A 15,596-nucleotide genomic window follows, 5' to 3' on the forward strand; every position below is an offset into this window, starting at 1 on the left:
GTTGAATGGGGAACCGTTTAAAAAGACTAACAACAGGGGAGTCATCAAAAAATATGTTTTATTGGATATATTTTAATGCTACATAACAGCTTATGTAAACCTTGCAGATACTGTTCAGTAAACTTGTTCACAGAAAAATGGCAACATGTGACTTTAGGACAAAGAAATGTAACATCACCAACCCCATCGACATTTTTAGAGTGTTAATCAGAAGACTTTCCTCTTTTCTCTATGTGCAGCAGCCTTTTTTAGACGTTTCCTCAGTCAGTAAAAGTGCATTTACATAATGTTGGTCATCTTGAGCCACCAACATCCTAAAATTAAAGAATTATTAAATTATGTGCAGCACAAAACACAGTGTTCCAGAATATAACATTCTTAGATTGTTTAAAAAATAAAGACTATTGTCTATAAAAAATACTAATAAAACAATATTGACTTTAGCTGACTGAATTTAAGATCTAGTTAGTAATGTTAATAGTACACATACATATACAAACTGGTAACAGTGCAGCGAAATGTTCAGTGTAGAAACACAGCCATAAAGAAGCATGATGTCATACCTTGCTAGGTGAGCCATCAGCTCCTCCACGTTACAACCCGTTTTGGCACTGCACTCGTAAAACAAAGCTTGGTGTTGCTGTATGAAACAGAGTGCCAACATGTATTTTTCTTGCTTTGCAGAAACATGGTGAGAAATCACTGAAGGAAGTTGTTTGAATATTCAAATTTACCTCAGCCAGCCTCCGCCCATCCTCTGTTTCCACTTCTCTGCCAGTTCGGTCCTCCAGGTCCAGCTTGTTCCCCAGCAGCATTAAGACAGCACCTTCACTCATCTTCTCCTGGAACAAAGAACAGGTTACAGTATAACAATTAACATTTTTTTATCCAATTAATCTAATTCAAGAACTCAGTTAAACCCACAAAAATAAACAGAGTAATGAACTAAACTAAAATAAACTCACTTCGTAGTCATTTTTCTCTACTGAGATTCATGTTGTGCTACTATATGTAAATAACCTCCACTTGTTCACCTTCACAGAGTCTATCCATCCTCTCACCACCGTGAAGGAGGTGGAGTGAGTGATGTCGTACATGGCAAGGACGCCATCAGCCTTTCGGTAGTACTGCTCAGTGATGCTGCGAAACCTGCAAAGGGAGTCAGTAAAAAAAATATGTGCACACAAGATGAAGAATGCAGTTGTTAGGTGGTTTGAAATATAATGTAAGTCTACAAAAAAGAATGGCAGTAACTTCAATAACATCTGACCTCTCCTGTCCTGCAGTGTCCCAAAGCTGCAAGGTGATGGTGATGGAGCCCAGAGTTAATCTCTTCATCTGGAAATCCATACCTAAAAACAACAAAGACCTCTGGTTTATTTATTTTTTTCATAATCATTGTTTAAAAAAGTGATAAAAACTAAAAAAAATCTTACCAACAGTAGCATTCAAATTACTCAAGAAGCTCCCAGTGCAGTAGTGTTGGATGAAGGAGCTCTTACCCACACCCGAGTTACCCAAGAATACCACCTTGAACACTCGCTGAGGACTGACAATGTTGCTCTAAAATGTGGGTAAATGGCCACATTTAGCCATTTGATTTTAATCTTAAGAAGTGAGCATGTTGCTGCCAAAGATATACACTCACTGGCTACTTTGTTAGGTTCACCTGTTCAACTGCTTGTTGATGCAAATATTTCATGAGCCAATCATATGTGTATTTAAGCATGCAGACATGATCATGCCAAATTGCTAGTTCAAACAGAGAACAAAGAAAAAACATATAAGATAATAGATGTGAACATGGCAGAGGGGCTGGTCTGAGTATTTCAGAAACTACTCATCACTAGGTTTTAGAGAAAATAGTCCAAATTAGAGAAAAGACCCAGTGAGTGACAAATACCTTGTTGATGCCAAATGTCAGCAAAGAATGAGCAGGGTGGTTCAAAATAATACAAGAAACAGTAATGACATAAATACTCAAAACAACCAGGGTATGCAGAAGACCACACCAGGTGCTACTCCTAACACATGATTAGGTGTCGTGTGTACCCAATAAAGTGGCCGGTGAGTGTATAAAAATCTGATCTGTTTTCCCTACCTGAATTTGAGTCTGTTCAACATTTTCACACCTGACACTACATGACAGTTGGTGTTTCTGGTATGCATTTGTCGCCACTTTGTCTTTGTCCTGTTCCAACTCATTGGGTGAGTTCAGCTGTCTTCAGAATCAATTGATACACAAAATTAGTGGCTTCCTAGAATGACAATACTCACTGTGAAGATTATACAATCGATATCAGATGCAGGTAAGTCATACAAACCTTTTCAGTGGCTTCTCTTGTAGTAAGTAGTTACCTATGATTGAGCCTTGCTTCTGCAAAACCTTTTTGACAATTGGATTCTGAAAGGTGTTTTGTGGAAAGTGAGGCAGAAGAAACAAGTGGCATTAACATTTTCCTAACATTGTCTCAAATAGATATTTATACTCTCAAACATGACATTAACACGACATTAGTACATTAACAAACATAGTCTTTGAACCAACAGGTTTACATAGGCACATTGTTTAACAAGGACATATTCAGTTCTACAGTACAGTGACACTTGTTCTGCTACAATAACATCAGTAGTTTATCATATTCATCAATCAACAATACACTCATTTTCTCCTTCATGAGAGAAAAATAAGCAGAGAATCAACAGGAGTTCATCATCTTGTTTCTTGAATGAATTTGTGTCCTTTGTCATTGTCTCAGATTCCTACACATGCTCAAACTCAAAAAATAATTAATATTATAAATATGTAATTCAATAATACAATATCCTTATTATTGTACTCATTGAATGTGACATGGGATTAAAGGAAACCTGCAGAATAACTGAAATGTATGACAAAAGAAAGGGCTTTATCAGTTTGGCATAAACTGACCTGCATAAATGTGAATATTAATTTGTCATTAATATTTTACAGTATAATTAATATTTACATATAATACTATCACTGTGCACTTGTCACAGGAAAGTAAAGCCCTTTACTTCACTGACCAGAAGCTTTAGAAGAAAGAAAAAAAGAGCAAACAATAATGCTGACATCACAATTTCAGTCAATAACCAAACAACAATAGCGAATAACAATAGTCTATATAAATAATCATTGTCCAGAGGCAGGAATAAAGCATGGAGCCATTCCAGGACTTAGCTAAGGGTGGATAATCTCCTGTGTCCATGGTGTACAAAGGTCTTCACTGAGGTAGTAAGATAACGGCACAGCAGGATGGACAGAGCGTCTGTGACTAACCCTCTTCTGAGTCTGCTGGGCATCTTTTTCATCTCGCAGCCTTTTGTTCATGTCCCTGACACAAAAACAGAAAGTCATGTAGAACCAGTGCACACTTTGAAGACAACGGCTACTCATCAGGAGTGGTTTCAGGAGATTTTCTGAAAGAACCACAACACAGGAATTTAAATGTAAAAGCAAACAACAGCAGTTAAGGCTCACCTCAACAGCTCCAGTTGCCTTAAGAGGCTCTCCTTTTCTTTTTGAATATTCCTTGAGACCCTCATCACATTTCTACAGTGAAGCAAGCAAATGATAATGCATATAATTTGTTATAATATATAAATCCCAGAAAACAAACAATAAAATGCTCCCACTAAAAGTTGCCTATTTAGCATAATACTGATATTAAATCTTGTTCCTCTGTGCTGTTGAGGTTCAAGTGTTAACCAAACTATTAAACACCCCTCTTTCATTACAGCCAATGTGGGCACTGTAGCTGATGTGATGTTCTACTCATATACATCATACTCTCATAAATCTCCTGTTGTCTTACTCCCCAACCTTTAAATAAAATTTTACATCAGTGTTGGTTGATCTATGATTATTTAATTAATTATTAAATTATTATTGTGTCACACAGAACAGCGAGCCACAGCAGAAAATATATTTAAAAAAAAATCCTATTAAAACAGACAAATCCCTCTGACTTTTTCAACACATAGGTATGTGTTATGTACCTGGCCTAGGGAAACCAGGGGGTAACGTGTGTGTGTTTGACTTCCACCTCCAAAGGAAGCCATGAAAAAAGCCAAAAGTCCGTCTGACAAAATGTAGCAGTTTTACTCGGTATAATAAAATAAATAATAAACACTTCTCTAATAAAACTAATCTTACTGTTCTCCTACTAATCCTACTTTTAAATTAAATACAAACATTTACAATTTAGTTACACTACAGCAAGTATTATTTACCTGACTAAAAAAACATTTTTCGCAAGAGCAAAAACAACTTCTCTTTCAAAGGTAACTTTAATACCTTACATGAAAACAACTTACTTAGCTTACTTGATCATATGACACCTAGAACTCACTACTATTACTATCAATATCAGTTTTGATTACACAAACAATTAATTTAGGAAGAATGAGGAGGAAGCCCAGAGTACACAACCATTCCATTCTGTCACTGTCCATTCATGTTTCATATTTTTTTAAACCTGCCAACTTCACAGGTGAAGGGAAGGATTCCCAATATTTTTAGTTGAACCACTAAATACCTTATGGATAAGGATTCAGCACATTAATTATACTTATAATATATATTTATTAATATATACAGTTTTGGTTTTAACAAAATGTCTGTAGCCAGTAACTGACTTTTACCTTGTGTTCAAGCTGTATGATGAATTGTTGCGATAACATACTATTGATCAACATCCTCAAAAATGACTTGGAGACTTTTCCATGCCTGGAATAGAAAGTTGGGCATGTTTTTCTTTAACCTCACATTGACTAGGGTGACCTTTTCAGGTGACTTCAAAAACTGCATGCAGCAAGTGAGAACTAAAAGGAGCTGGTGTGACTCCAAATTACTGAAATAAAAAGATTATGTTCTCATCATGCCTAATTGAGACACGTGGGCAGCTACTGTATCTGTGCAGTTCTCCACTTACCTCTGTCTGGCTGACTGTTCCTGGGCATCATTGAGCTGCAGCAGGCTGAGTTGACCCAGAGCAACCTGCAGCTGCTGTCTGGTGGTTTCCACGTGCTCCTGTAGCTGGATGTTGAGACTCCGCAGCTGCTGGTTCTGCTCCTTAAAGTTTGCCTGCTCACAGGTCAACTGCCGGATTCTGGTTTCCAGCTTAAGACAAAGACAGGTTCCGGCAGTTAATTCATGAAAGTATGGAATTTTTCAGACATAATATTAGTGCCATTTGGACACCTACCTCTTTCTGTTTGTTCAGTGTAACCTCCAGCTCTTGTTCTCGCATCTTCAGCTCCTCCTGAAGATGCTGTCCTCTTTGCATCTGTTTGATGTTGTCCTGGATTTCAAAAGAAAACGTCAGTAAATGCTAATATGACAATCATTCTTGTACGACACACTTAATGGACTAAATAGCAAACATATCAACCTGGACCTGGTGTCTCTGTCTGTCCTCTTTGAGTTGATTTTCCATTTCTTCATATATGGTCCGAACAAATTGATCGTGTTCACGCTCTCGTCTAAAAGAGAGGAAAAAAAAAGTTAAAGAAATACATATTTAAAAATGGGCAGAAGACAGTCGGAGGAAGTTGGGACCTGCATAACGCTTGCTCCAGACAGTCCCTCTCTCTGACAGCATCCTGTAGGCGGGACACTGTGTGGACCAGGACACTTTCCAGGACACTCAGCAGCTCTGGTCTTTCTTTCTGGAGCTCACGCCACAGAGAACAGAGCTCCTGCTGACTGACACACAACACACCACAAAACATAGCAGTTAAAATATTGGGGAGGTCTCACCATAAAATCTGTTCAATGAAAAGTTCTGGAATTGAAAGTTGCTGTTGGTGAAATATGTGGTAAAGCTCCAGTGTGGAACCTTAATTGCCCCTTGTGGACTTCCGAGTAATGACCAAAACAGTGCAGTCTCTATGACCTAGTTATCTCTCCCCTTGCCCCTCCCTACTCACACACTCAAATGCACAAATGGAACTTTTCTATTACACAATTCTAACATTTCTTAGCTCTTCTCGACTCGATTCTACTCGGTTTGTGTACCAGGCATGTCATTTTCCATTACTTCATTGTACATCACAGACAGACACAAGTTTTACATGGCTGGAGGTAAAATGTCTAAAGGGTTACGGGACTGTGAAAATTGATATAACATATATACAGATATATTGCAATAACTAATAGATATAGAGTAACCAAATATTCGTCATGGCTCTAAAATACATCATGTAGTGTTATTTGACTCATCATTTTTTCCTTATTATGGAATCATTCAACATTCACTAACACGTATGTGATGCACACATGTTTCACGTGTGCTACAAGTACAAGTATGATTATAAGTAATATATGAACCAGCTTCTGAATTGTTTAATTTTTCTTACTCTTCCAACAATTTGTCAGCACCCAGCTCCATAAGTATGTTCACAAATCCACCAGCAGCAGCATCCTGGAACCAGTCCACCTGATCTGAAGCCTCCCCTGCTTCATCTTGACTCAACTCAGTGGAGTCCTCCAGATCCACCAACTCCCCTGCACCACAGAAGAAGAAAAGCACAGAAATATTTCTATGAAATATTTCTGAATGAACAGTAGTTTTACCCAGAGCTGTCATAGTGAAGCATGGTGTTAAATCAGTCAAATTACTACACTCACCAAGCACTGTGTTGAACTCGACAGGAGTAAGGAATCCATTGCTCTCTCTGTCCATACTATCAAACACTGTCTCCAGCTGTTCGGGAGACAGTGGCAGCTCCATTTGTAGCCTCTGATTGGAAGACAATGAACAATTCAAACCGCTATAGTCAGCCTGAATCATCTAATTCTACAACACTAGATACTCACCTGCATATCCCGCTTTGTGATGAAGCCTTTCCCCTCTTTGTCACAAAGCAGAAACAGCTCCTTGGCCCTTCCCATGGTCTCTCCCTGCGGGCTTGCTGTCATCGTCTCTCTGGATAAAGTCGGTGAGCGGTGTCCCCGGCTCAGCCTTGGGCTTCCACCTTGAAGAACTTGAAGACCCCGTAGTCTGGGGCTCATTGCTACAGTCTCACCACTGCCTTGACCGACCAACACTTCATCGTCATTCAGCCACCTAGACATTGCTGCACTGAGGAACATCATATACCACTGTAAGCTGAATAACTGTGGGTTTATACTTTTACATACACCATTTATTGTTGTGGATTTTGTTTGGTTACATTAATATCTTTATAACTTGGAGCCCATCCCAGCTGACATAGGACTAAAGGCTGGGTCACATCCTGGACATGTCACCAGTGTGAGTTAACTCATTACACAACATTATATCGAACTTTTGTTATGTTTTGAAAATAACTGATAACTGATTGTTGCCCTAATGAGAATCGACATGAGAGGGATTTATCACTAGAAATGGTCAGTTTATAACTTCATACATTTTCTAATATTGTATTACATGTTTAATGACATTTTAGGTCTTCTCTCTCAGTGCTCCAAAACACTGTAAGAGGCTGCCCCTGCAGGTCCTCCCTTGTCAAACATGAGGTGAAGAACAAACTAAGCTGTGACTGTGTACATTATCTACAGCTACAGCTACAGCATTATCTACATATGCTTTTTTTCTCACTGTCTGACATGAAATAGACAATCACTTTTCCTGTTTTAGGTCCATTAGGATTACCAAAATTATTTCTGTTTGCTAAATGCCAGAATAATGAGAGAAGGATCTTTGGGTGCAATTTCCAGATGCCTGAAGGTGCCACGTTCATCTGTTCAAACAATTATACGCAAGTATAAACACCATTGGAATGTCCAGCCATCATACCGCTCAGGAAGGAGACAGGTTCTGTGTCCCAGAGATGAATGTGCTTTGGTCTGAAATGTGCATATCAACCCAAGAACAAAAGCAAAAGACATTGTGAAGATGCTGTCTGAAGCTGGTAAGAGTGTGTCATTATCCACAGTGAAACGAGTACTGTACTGACATGGGCTGAAAGGCCACTCTGCCAGGAAGAAGCCATTACTCCAAAAGAAACATAAAAAAGCCAAATTACAGTTTGCAAATGCACACAGGGACACAGACCTTCATTTTTGGAGACATGTCCTGTGGTCTGATTAAACTAAAATCAAACTGTTTGGCCATAATGACCATTGTTATGTTTGTAGGAAAAAGGGGGAAGCTTGCAAGCCTGAGAACACCATCCCAACTGTGAAATACGGGGGTGGCAGCATCATGTTGTGGGGTTTTTTTGCTGCAGGAGGGACAAGTGCACTTCACAAATAGATGGCATCATGAGGAAAGAACATTATGTGGAAAGCAACATCTCAAGACATCAGCCAGGAAGTTGAAGCTTGGGTGCAAATGGGTCTTCCAAATGGACAATGACCCGAAGTATACTGCTTCTGAATCAATCTAGAAATTGCACCCAAGGATGAACCAGACTTGTGTCCACAATTCTCTTCCTGATATCTTGGCTGATTTATTTTGACTTTCCCATGATGTTACATTACATTACATTACATTACATGTCATTTAGCAGACGCTTTTATCCAAAGCGACTTACAATGAAGAAAAAGCGACTTACACAAAGAAGCAGTGTGTTTCAGGTGTGCTTTAAAATACATGGACAGGTGTGTCTCTAATTAACTCAAATGTTGTCAATAAACCTATCAGAAGCTTCCAAGGACATGACATCTTCATTTCGGCTTTCCCAATTTGTTTAAAGGCATAATAATCTTAGTGTATGTAAACTTCTGACTTTGAAGAAGGTAATAAAAAATTGTCTAAAAAAAAATCCTTCTCTCATTATTCTGGCATTTAGTAAATAGAAATAATTTTGGTAATCCTAATGGACCTGACCTAAAACAGGAAAAGTGATTGTCGGATTTCATGTCAGACAGTGAAAAAAAAGCATATGTGTCTTTTTATATAGTGTATGCAAACTTCTGGTGTCAACTGTATATGGGCTATATAAATAAAACTGACTTAACTTGACTTTACTTGCTGGTTAAATAAATGTTATGAAGGGAGTGGAGTGCATGACTGTCACCAGGATATTTGGAGGGTAAAAAACAGGATGGTGTCATGTGAGAAGAGTCACAGTGTGCTTGGGGAGGGAGGATTGCTGCATTGGAAGAGATGCAAATACACACAGAGACTTGTTTGCATTGTCAGAATTACCACCATTACAAAACAAATTCTTACTCTCAAGAACTATGGGGAAATCATGCATCAGTATCTTCATGGCAATTACAAAACAGTGATTTATAACAAATATGAGCATCACTCACAATTAATCTTCAGGTTAGATGACATTTCTATTGCATATAAACATACAGAATCAGCATGAATGACAAATAGGGCTGAGCAATAATTCAACAACAATATACTGCACAATTTCCTTCAGCAGCAACAAAATATTAATGCATTAAGTATAACATGTGTAGTCACTTTGAATTAACCTTGGCTGTATGAATTGTTCAGCAAGTGTTTGTCAATTTAGTTCCATAAAGAAGTTAGACAAACAAAAAACCAAACATAATTTGACATTTGACACTATCAACAATTATCAATTTAATACTGTAACGTTTTTGAAATATCTGAAACTCTCTGCCTTAGAATTAAATTAAATTAAATTAAATTAAATTAAATTAAATAAAATAATTAAATTCTCTCCCGCATATATGAATATATAAAGCCTCAAAAGAAAGTATATTAAACCATAAAATCTATGCAGATAAGATTCTTGTGTAAACGTGTTGATGAAAAAACACTTTTCACTGTATACAGCAGCCACGCCAAAGGTCAAATAAACTTCAACACACCTCTATCTCACTATTTAGTGGTGTGAAAGTGACTTCAGGTTATAACAGTGTTTACACAGCATTTTACAACCAAAGTGTCAGTCAAACAGCCCCAAAACCTCCAATTGCAAACACGACTGCACTCAGTGCGACCGTACGCGTTTAATTGTAACATATGTTGCTTTTAAAAAACATCGTTTATAATGAAACAGGACGTTAAATGGTACGAAATGCTTTTTAGTTTTTGCGAAAGGACCAAAAAGTTCCCCTTCTACGAAATTCGGTCACAAACATTGACTGAAATGACTTACACACGACGGGTTAGCGGCTACAGGACAGAAAAAACCCCAAACAGAAACAGTGAACAGCAGTGAGCCAGTTATTATTTTACCAATCTGGAAACATGGATAAGCTCAGAATTACTCACGGTTTGTGTTTTCTGTCAGTTCAGCGAAGTCAAAGCACCTCTGACCACTCACCAGCGAGTGTCCTGACAACAGGTGGCCACTATACCTTTGGTCACCTCAGTCATTCAGACAAGTACAGCCTTCAGGCGCTGGGTGGCGGTGACGATGAGGTTCATAAAACGAGACGAATGAACCCAGGAGGAGGCAGTAATGCAAAATGGCGGATGCCAACTGCTGTAAAACAGCGAAGAAGAAGAAAAAGAACCACGTTTTATTGACGTATACCGTAATGTTTAGTATAGCTCACACCCTCCATTAACTCATGGGACGCACACACACACACATTTGAACAGTTAGTATTCCTAGGACACGGTATTAACTTCCATTCATTTGGACAGCATAGCCAACGCGTTATCCCCAACCTTAATCGTAACCCGTTAATGCCTCACCATAACCTAACCTAATCACGAGTCAAATCCTAGCACCAAACGTAACCAGAGCTTAGTTTTAGTCTCCATGCAAACTACTGGTCCTGTTAAGTCAGAAAAAATACATTAAAAACATTTTATTAAATAATTAATTTCATTCCCACTTAGCAACCTTTACTAAAAATGTAAGCAATTACTAAAAAACTCTTGGTGCAATATTGAGGATTATATCGAGAACATTTCAATCAGGTATTACGGTAAAAGGCAGCGTTACCATGGAATTTACGGAAATACATACTTTACCGCCGCGAGAGAAGACGGGGATGCATTGATTTCGAACAATACCAAATAAGCTCAAGCTTCTCTCTGAATCAGCGTGGTTTATTTTCATCCTCCGTACATTTTTTGGTAAGTAAATGTAATTTTGTTGGAAATTCCGAAACATGATTGTATAACAATGTAACGTTGACGTCGAAAACGTAACTAGAGGGAGAACCACAATATCTGAGCTGTGCTCTGCCTACCGAGTTTTTTGTTGTAGAGATAATAATAGTAGTAACTAGTACCCTTATCTCCAGACAGGGTATAACAGCAGACTGCTGTTTTAATACTTGTATTTATCCATTTTATTTTATAGCTAGTAGATGTTGTATATTTACATCTATCTATCTATCGATGAGCATAACCATGCTGCTCTGAGAAACTCATATTAAGGTGTTACTTATTAAATATAACCATACCTCTTTTCTTTTTCACAGGATGTAAGGAGACTCCCCACAAGAAAAATGCCAACATGCAATACTCCAAAAGGTCAAAAACATTTAATCTGATATTCTGGACAGTCTTCATCACATGAGAGTGGACCTTCCTGGACAAAATGATACACAAAGCAATAGTACATTAGGGGAAAAGCCATCACTTTCTGACTTTCCCGTCACCATCAAGTCCCCACTTTAGGGATCTGTCTGGAAAAAAATACAGCCAAGAGAAAGGAGAATAGACGGTGGATCTTAGTGGTTTTCACACTCAGGCTACTGAAGATGCTTCAAACCAGTAACTACTCACTGGTGCTGCTGATCCAGCTGACACTGCTGACCTATGACCTCTTAGTCAACTCCTTCAGTGAACTTACAAGGGGAGAGCCTGTCGTCCAGCTAGTGCTTTTTATGTAAGTCATCCACATGTCTATCAACAGGAAATAACAAAATGCAGTTTGTTTATATAAATAACATCTGTACATGTATGCCCACAGAATCCAGGACATTGCCATCTTATTCAATGTGATCATCATCCTGCTGATGATGTTTAACACGTACGTGTTCCAGGTTGGCCTGGTATCTCTGCTGCTAGAGAGATTCAGGGCAATGCTGTTCTTCTCTGCCCTTTACCTGACACTCAGCATCTGCTTCCACTCCTGGGTGTTGGTACGTTGTCACACAATCACTGACAGCTGCATGTGAAGTCTAATTAAAAGTTAGCAAGTTTTAAAAGTGAAATATTACTGAATGTACTGAATTAACGTCAGTTGATCCATATGAACTGATTGAAAAGAATTTCCTTACCTTTAGAACCTTCGATGGCTTAATTCAAACCGGTTTGTGTGGACAGATGGTCTTCAATCTCTATTTGTTTTTCAGAGAACAGGTAGGTGGCCCATAAATTCAGTTGTGCATTCTCCATCACATCAAATTAATTTTCTGTGGTCTCTGTTGTTACTGAGAAAGGTTACTTTTTGTTTTAACAGGAGCAGTGTTGTATTACTACTTGTACAAACGCACAGCTGAGTATATGGGAGACCCCAGGCTCTATGAGGACTCTCTCTGGCTGCGTGACACCTTTGCCAGAGCCCGTCAGTGAAGACACAGTTTAGTATTGAGGAGGACATAGTAGATCATTATAGTTTGCTTTAATGAAAAGTGGACCTTTTCTTATTGTTTATAAGCTTTGACATAACAGTCGAACACAAGTTTGATGTTGAACACTGATAGTAACCACTGATGGGTAATGGGTGTTTCAGGTTTTGTGTTTATTCGCTCATTATTGCCAAGTGGGCAGTTGTTAAAATGGTTTACCAATTAAGATTACCATGGTATATGTTGTATCATTTTAATCTGGAATGATCTATGTGGCCTTTGCAATAAATTTGATTTGTACAAAGCATTTTACAATGGAAGACAAATAGCTTTGCTGGAAAATGAATTACTTCCCTGCAAAGCAAGGAAGAGGTTGGTTTATTTTGTCTTTTGTGAGACAATTGTGTCATTTACATGATACATAAGGAAACTTTCAAGTGAATCTGGCCATCTTTATGCGGGGACGTTTGAATTGCATTCCTACTGCGCATAATAAATAATCCTTCTGTAATCCTGGTGTCAGTCTTCATCAATGAAGTGCTCAGTATTATCCTGGAGACGGGGTAAACAGACAGCTCTATTTTTAACAGGAAAAAAAAAGAACCTTAATCAGGGATTAAGGTTCTTTTTAGGAATTACTAGTGAAACAAACTATAAATAGCCGAGTATGTCAAAAAACCTTCTATTTCTAGGCAGCCTACTGGTTAATATGATCTAATATGATCTAAAACATTTTGTGAATAAGATATGAATAATTACAATCATCGCATTTGTCAGGCTAAACAAATAAAGACAACAAACATTTGTACAAATCCTCTTTACTTGAGAAAACAAAACCTGACTCCATTCATCCATGATCCCAAAATATTGTCAGTGCGGTCCAATTTAATCCAGAATCCAGTTTGGGTAGTCGGTGATGTCTTTTGTCCTGGAATGTGTCATATTACTTTAAGCGAGTCTCTAGAAACAGCAGGAAAACAAGAAACAATGCTGTTACCAACAATATTGTTGATGGTGAATTAAGAATTAAGCACCATTAGACATGAATAATATTTTAAACGTACCTTCATACATAAATGCCGACCCAGAGTAATAAAAATAGCACCCCAAAGCCCATAAAAAGTGAAGCCACAAGTGAGATCAGCAGCTCTTTGTAGACGTCCCTGGTGTATTTTGTTGAAGTCACCTCATAACTGATAGAAAAGTTAAGGCAAGTACATAAAAAAAATTTCAACCTTGTAATGATGTTTACTTTAGATTCACTTCTGAAGAAAGCACAAAAAACAAATTCAATCTCCTATAAATATTTCACTTAGAGATGCAACAACAAGTGAAAGCACACAATCCTGGAATAATCCCTTTATACACAGCAGACTTATGGTTGAAAAATTTAAGCAGGAAGTCTGTTTTCCACGATCTACAGCTTAGCATGATAACATGCTTTAGACACGGTAAACTGTGTGCAACACATTAGTCAAAACTACAGATCTATTGAGAAAGCAGTGCTATATCTAATTGGCTGTTTAGATTTTAATGCCCAATGTTCCAACACTTGTATATCTATTTACCTGCTTATTTTTTTTTCTTTAGTTTGACACACTCCATCTATCTACTCTTGCATAGGATTGAAATAGTATATCATTTTATATTGTTTTTTTCTATGTATAATGGCCTTGAGGGTTTGAACTGACTGTATCATATACAGTATGTATCTGTATGTGTGTGTGAGAAGGTCACAAATATGAACTTATAAATCTTTTTATCTTCTTACTGGATGTGTTTGCTTAAACAAGCGATGATTCATTTGTCAAACACAACTCTTAACAAGCTGACTTGCCTTTTCAATAGTAAAAGATATTTGCCTGAACATAAAGTACTAGCTAGTGGTTTTACTATTTCTGCAGCAAATATTAACAGTAAATGACTGTGTCCTAAATACTGTACTTCCAAATTTGGAGCACTATTCTATTGTACATTATTTTATCTCTAAATCCGTCGACTGCAACTTCACAGTAGTTATACCACATATATATTTCCGCATTCACAGTGTGCTATGAAAAGGATACACGAAGAACCAGGCGGTAAAGAACATGCCGATGGCCAGCAGAACGACGGTCAGGTGAGGGAACACAGCCGGGTTCACCGGGCTGGTGTACCTGGTCATAGCTTCGAGTTCCTGCAGGCAGAGAAAATATAAATACACGTTAGATTAGACAAGCTGCATCACAACAAAACCACGAAACATACCATCGTAGTGTCCCTATTCCGTAGCTTCCGATAAGTACTGCATAATTATTCTGATCTAGTCTACACAGAGCAGCTGAATCGGTAGATTTGACACAAGATGCTAACGATGCATTGCTAGCCTGTATTTCGGGGACAATGCTACAAAGCGCTGCTTCACCAGACCAGAAAGGACAATGGTTTACTGAAAAGACAAAAAATAACGTGCAGATAAACAGCACGTCACTGTATTTTAGAAAGTAAATCATATAAACCGAACCAAAATCACAAATCTTACCATGTTTTAGTGATGTGCAGCGACTCCCTTAAACGACCAACGTAAAAAGGCCACGTACTGTTTATCACTTCCTGGAGACGTCCTGACGTAGGTTTTACGTTGTGACTTGGGCGTCAGCTACCCATAATTTAGATTGTCAGGCTTATCCTGCGCGGTATTATGGGCTTAAATATTTAAAAAGGAAAACATTGCATGTCATTATTGTATTTCTGGTGTTTCCATCGGTTTACAGCGGAGTTGTTATTTTTATTTTTAATTATTATTAATGTAACTGCCGATTGTCTCAAAACGTGGGCCAAAACACTCCAATTCAAGACAGTGATACATCACCATGTAACCTTTCTCCTAAATACCTTTTTATAGTGAACTCTACATTTTTCCATATCATAGCAAACGCTTTTATTTTTGATATTCCGAAATACATCATCACAAATATTTTTACTGTGTGTGCAAAGTTGGAATACAGTTCAATTGAATGGCCCCCACATGACCAGACTAGATGCTCAGTGGCCCCAAGCTTATTTAAATTTGAGACTACTGGTGTAGTGCTTGATATAAATGAATAAACACTATATTTATACACATGTTCACTATGAAGCTATCTAT

General features: G+C 37.9%; 3 protein-coding genes across 5 annotated transcripts; 1 reads left to right on the plus strand and 2 right to left on the minus strand.

Moving 5' to 3' along the window:
• Nucleotides 1–40: 40 nt before the first annotated feature.
• cracr2b (calcium release activated channel regulator 2B) lies at nucleotides 41–10,352 on the minus strand. 3 transcript variants are annotated; one of them, XM_044015588.1, is made up of 18 exons: nucleotides 10,209–10,352; nucleotides 6,842–7,106; nucleotides 6,653–6,764; nucleotides 6,382–6,529; nucleotides 5,582–5,728; nucleotides 5,415–5,505; nucleotides 5,229–5,324; nucleotides 4,956–5,143; nucleotides 3,503–3,574; nucleotides 3,302–3,356; nucleotides 2,325–2,404; nucleotides 2,102–2,222; nucleotides 1,437–1,563; nucleotides 1,271–1,352; nucleotides 1,035–1,149; nucleotides 735–842; nucleotides 564–640; nucleotides 41–314 (listed from the first exon to the last, which is right to left on the minus strand). In XM_044015588.1, exons 2-18 carry the CDS (start codon nucleotides 7,097–7,099, stop codon nucleotides 230–232), a joined length of 1,962 nt encoding a protein of 653 aa, XP_043871523.1. In that variant the 5' UTR covers nucleotides 7,100–7,106; nucleotides 10,209–10,352; the 3' UTR covers nucleotides 41–229. The 3 variants fall into 3 exon arrangements, with proteins under 3 accessions (XP_043871523.1, XP_043871522.1, XP_043871521.1); XM_044015587.1 differs by lacking the exon at nucleotides 10,209–10,352 and having other exon boundaries at nucleotides 5,421–5,505; nucleotides 6,842–7,585; XM_044015586.1 differs by lacking the exon at nucleotides 10,209–10,352 and having other exon boundaries at nucleotides 6,842–7,585.
• A 555-nt stretch (nucleotides 10,353–10,907) lies between these two features.
• On the plus strand, nucleotides 10,908–12,980 carry tmem138 (transmembrane protein 138). Its single transcript, XM_044015613.1, has 5 exons — nucleotides 10,908–11,024; nucleotides 11,375–11,784; nucleotides 11,869–12,040; nucleotides 12,185–12,260; nucleotides 12,361–12,980. Exons 2-5 carry the CDS (start codon nucleotides 11,657–11,659, stop codon nucleotides 12,471–12,473), a joined length of 489 nt encoding a protein of 162 aa, XP_043871548.1. The 5' UTR covers nucleotides 10,908–11,024; nucleotides 11,375–11,656; the 3' UTR covers nucleotides 12,474–12,980.
• A 291-nt stretch (nucleotides 12,981–13,271) lies between these two features.
• tmem258 (transmembrane protein 258) lies at nucleotides 13,272–15,061 on the minus strand. The gene is made up of 4 exons (XM_044015614.1): nucleotides 14,991–15,061; nucleotides 14,536–14,645; nucleotides 13,534–13,662; nucleotides 13,272–13,429 (listed from the first exon to the last, which is right to left on the minus strand). Exons 1-3 carry the CDS (start codon nucleotides 14,991–14,993, stop codon nucleotides 13,536–13,538), a joined length of 240 nt encoding a protein of 79 aa, XP_043871549.1. The 5' UTR covers nucleotides 14,994–15,061; the 3' UTR covers nucleotides 13,272–13,429; nucleotides 13,534–13,535.
• Between the last annotated feature and the right edge of the window lie 535 nt (nucleotides 15,062–15,596).

The sequence above is a fragment of the Solea senegalensis genome, unplaced genomic scaffold (assembly GCF_019176455.1).
Source record: "Solea senegalensis isolate Sse05_10M unplaced genomic scaffold, IFAPA_SoseM_1 scf7180000013710, whole genome shotgun sequence".
NCBI classification, from domain to species: Eukaryota; Metazoa; Chordata; class Actinopteri; order Pleuronectiformes; family Soleidae; genus Solea; species Solea senegalensis.

Excerpts from the sequence above, each read along its gene's own strand:
- cracr2b (XM_044015586.1), bottom strand. The coding sequence starts at position 7,120 with ATGATGTTCCTCAGTGCAGCAATGTCTAGGTGGCTGAATGACGATGAA. Across the intron at positions 2,405-3,301 it reads CCCAGCAGACTCAGAAGAGG|AATCCAATTGTCAAAAAGGT; the intron begins GTTAGTCACAGA and ends AACACCTTTCAG. Across the intron at positions 641-734 it reads ATGGGCGGAGGCTGGCTGAG|CAACACCAAGCTTTGTTTTA; the intron begins GTAAATTTGAAT and ends TGTTTCATACAG.
- tmem138 (XM_044015613.1), top strand. The coding sequence starts at position 11,657 with ATGCTTCAAACCAGTAACTACTCACTGGTGCTGCTGATCCAGCTGACA. Across the intron at positions 11,785-11,868 it reads GTCCAGCTAGTGCTTTTTAT|AATCCAGGACATTGCCATCT; the intron begins GTAAGTCATCCA and ends GTATGCCCACAG. Across the intron at positions 12,261-12,360 it reads ATTTGTTTTTCAGAGAACAG|GAGCAGTGTTGTATTACTAC; the intron begins GTAGGTGGCCCA and ends TTGTTTTAACAG.
- tmem258 (XM_044015614.1), bottom strand. Across the intron at positions 13,663-14,535 it reads TTTACCGCCTGGTTCTTCGT|TTATGAGGTGACTTCAACAA; the intron begins GTATCCTTTTCA and ends CTTTTCTATCAG.